We start from the raw sequence: 2,448 nt of genomic DNA on the forward strand, positions 1-2,448 counted from the left end.
CCCTCCCCAGCCCCCATCTTGCTGTCTGACCCGAGTTGGACTGCTCCAGGGGCCACTCCGGTGGCCAGCCTGCACTGTCCTTGGACTGGCTTGTCCATCCAGGTTGTGGCCTGTGTCTGACTTCCCCTCTTAAGGCCGAGCCACCTCCCCCGTGTGATGGACCCCATTCTGCTCATCTCCTCGTGGCCACAGCTGGTCCCATTTTCTCCTGCTCTGGTGCCGACCTCTCTCTGCATGGCCGGTTTTCTCTTTCGCTGTCCGTGCGGCCCAGCCCCGTGGGGCTTCAAAGGACACTCAGGGATTGTGGACGCTGGGCTGAGGCCCGCCGTCGCAGCGTGGACCCCCGGCGCGTGCTAAGCCCTCCCTCTCCCCGCAGCGGAGCTCAAGCTCAGCCTGGACCAGTACGTGCACAAGCGCTACCCGGGCCTGGTGAAGGTGGTGCGCAACAGCCGGCGCGAGGGGCTCATCCGGGCGCGGCTGCAGGGCTGGAAGGCGGCCACCGCGCCCGTGGTGGGCTTCTTCGATGCCCACGTGGAGTTCAACACAGGCTGGTAAGGGCCGGGGACCCGCTCCACCCCACGGGAGGCTGGAGCCAGCCCCCGCGTCCTGCAGGGGCAGGGTGCACAGGGCAGGGACACACAGGCGGGGCTGGGCAGGGACACAGGGCAGGGCTGGGCAGGGACACAGGGGGCAGGGCTGGGCAGGGACACAGGGGGCAGGGCTGGGCAGGGACACAGGGCAGGGCTGGGCAGGGACACAGGGGGCAGGGCTGGGCAGGGACACGGGGCGGGGCTGGGCAGGGACACAGGGCAGGGCTGGGCAGGGACACAGGGGGCAGGGCTGGGCAGGGACAGGGTGCACAGGGCAGGGACACACAGGCGGGGTGGGGCAGGGCAGTGCCGAGCCATTGCCCACTTCCCTCCCACCCCTCCCTTGAATCTCTCCCCCTCTGTCTCTGCCTCCCTCTCCCTCCCTCCATCCCTCCTTCTTTCCTTTTCCCTCCCCCTTCTCCTCCCCCACCCCTCTCCCTCTCCCTCCCTCTCCTTCCCTCCCTCCATCCCTCCCTCTCTCTCCCTTTCCTCTCCCTCCCCTCTTCCTCTTCCCGCTCCCTGTCTCCCTCTTTCCCCCCCTCTTTCCCTCTCCCTGCAGTGCTGGGCGTCCACCCCTGGCTTTGCACACATCAGGTGGGCGCTGTACCAGGGAGCTGCCCTCCCAGCCCGCTTCTGACCCGTTTTCAAGAGAAGCTGGACCTCAGGGTTTGGCATCAATCTCCCTGACTCTCACTGTTTGGACGGTGAAGGCGTGGCCCCTGAGGTCTGTCAGTGCTGGCGTGGGTCCCCAGGGGAGCGGGCTCCGTCCCTCAGCTCCTGCTGGCTGGCTCCGGTTTGGCCTTTAGTGGGTGCAGCAGGGACAAGGCTCCTCCTCCCAGGAGGCCCCTCACCGCGCCACGCCTCCCCCCCACCACGCTGGGAGGTGATTTCCTTCCTCTCTCTCCCGTTCTCCTGACACTAGTGTCCTCACCACTACTCAGCGTGGCCAGGCCTAGCCGCCTTTCTGTCACACGGCGTGCGTGGTCAGCTCTCCGAGGTGCAGCCAGTGCCAGAGGAAGACAGGGCTGCCGCATCCGCAGCTAGTTTTAAGTGGGTGTAACTTTCATTCCCACAAGGGAAAGCCAGCCCCCCAGCTCTCCATCTGAAATAGCACCTCCCCAAGTCGCTCTGATTAGTGACGATTTGTCTTCCATTCCTGCGGCCCTTTGCTAACTAATGCCCTGCCCTCCCCTCCAGCAGAGATGGGAGTCAACAAGTGCAGGGCCTCCAGCCTCCCGAGTGGAGGAGGCTCTGGCCGGGCAGGACCAGCCCCCCCCACCCTGCCCAGAGCACTGGGGCCTTCAGCCCACCGGACAGGTGGAGCCCAGCCCAGGTCCCAGGAACCCGCCTGGCCCTGCCACGCCTGCCACCCCTGTAGCCCCAGATCCGAGCCAAGGACGTTGTGACCTTGCCCTGCCCCGGTCACCTTTGTACCTGACCCTCTCCACCTGCTCAGGACACAGGCTGGGGGGCAGTGCAGCCCCCACCTGCCCACAGCCCCCTAGACCCCTCCCGCTGGACAGTTCACCCTGCCCAGCCCTCCAGACCCCCTCCATGCTGGACAGCTGACCTGCCCAGCCCTCCAGACCTCCTCCATGCTGGACAGCTGACCTGCCCAGCCCTCCAGACCCCCTCCACGCTGGACAGCTGACCTGCCCAGCCCCCCAGACCCCCTCCATGCTAGACAGCTCACCCTGCCCAGCCCCCCAGACCCCCTCCATGCTGGACAGCTGACCTGCCCACAGCCCCCTAGACCCCTCCCGCTGGACAGTTCACGCTGCCCAGCCCTCCAGACCCCCTCCATGCTGGACAGCTGACCTGCCCAGCCCTCCAGACCTCCTCCATGCTAGACAGCTCA

At 66.8% G+C, this 2,448-nt stretch overlaps 1 protein-coding gene across 1 annotated transcript in view; it reads left to right on the forward strand.

The window, feature by feature from the left end:
- The window catches only part of Galnt9 (polypeptide N-acetylgalactosaminyltransferase 9), a 38,547-nt gene that overhangs the window by 15,947 nt on the left and 20,152 nt on the right, over positions 1 to 2,448 (forward strand). The window contains exon 6 of the mRNA XM_013023032.1: positions 377 to 551. Within this exon, the coding sequence (XP_012878486.1) occupies positions 377 to 551 (175 nt within the window). The remainder of the gene's footprint in view (positions 1 to 376; positions 552 to 2,448) is intronic.

The sequence above is a fragment of the Dipodomys ordii genome, unplaced genomic scaffold (genome assembly GCF_000151885.1).
Source record: "Dipodomys ordii isolate 6190 unplaced genomic scaffold, Dord_2.0 Scaffold66, whole genome shotgun sequence".
In the NCBI taxonomy this organism is placed as follows: Eukaryota; Metazoa; Chordata; class Mammalia; order Rodentia; family Heteromyidae; genus Dipodomys; species Dipodomys ordii.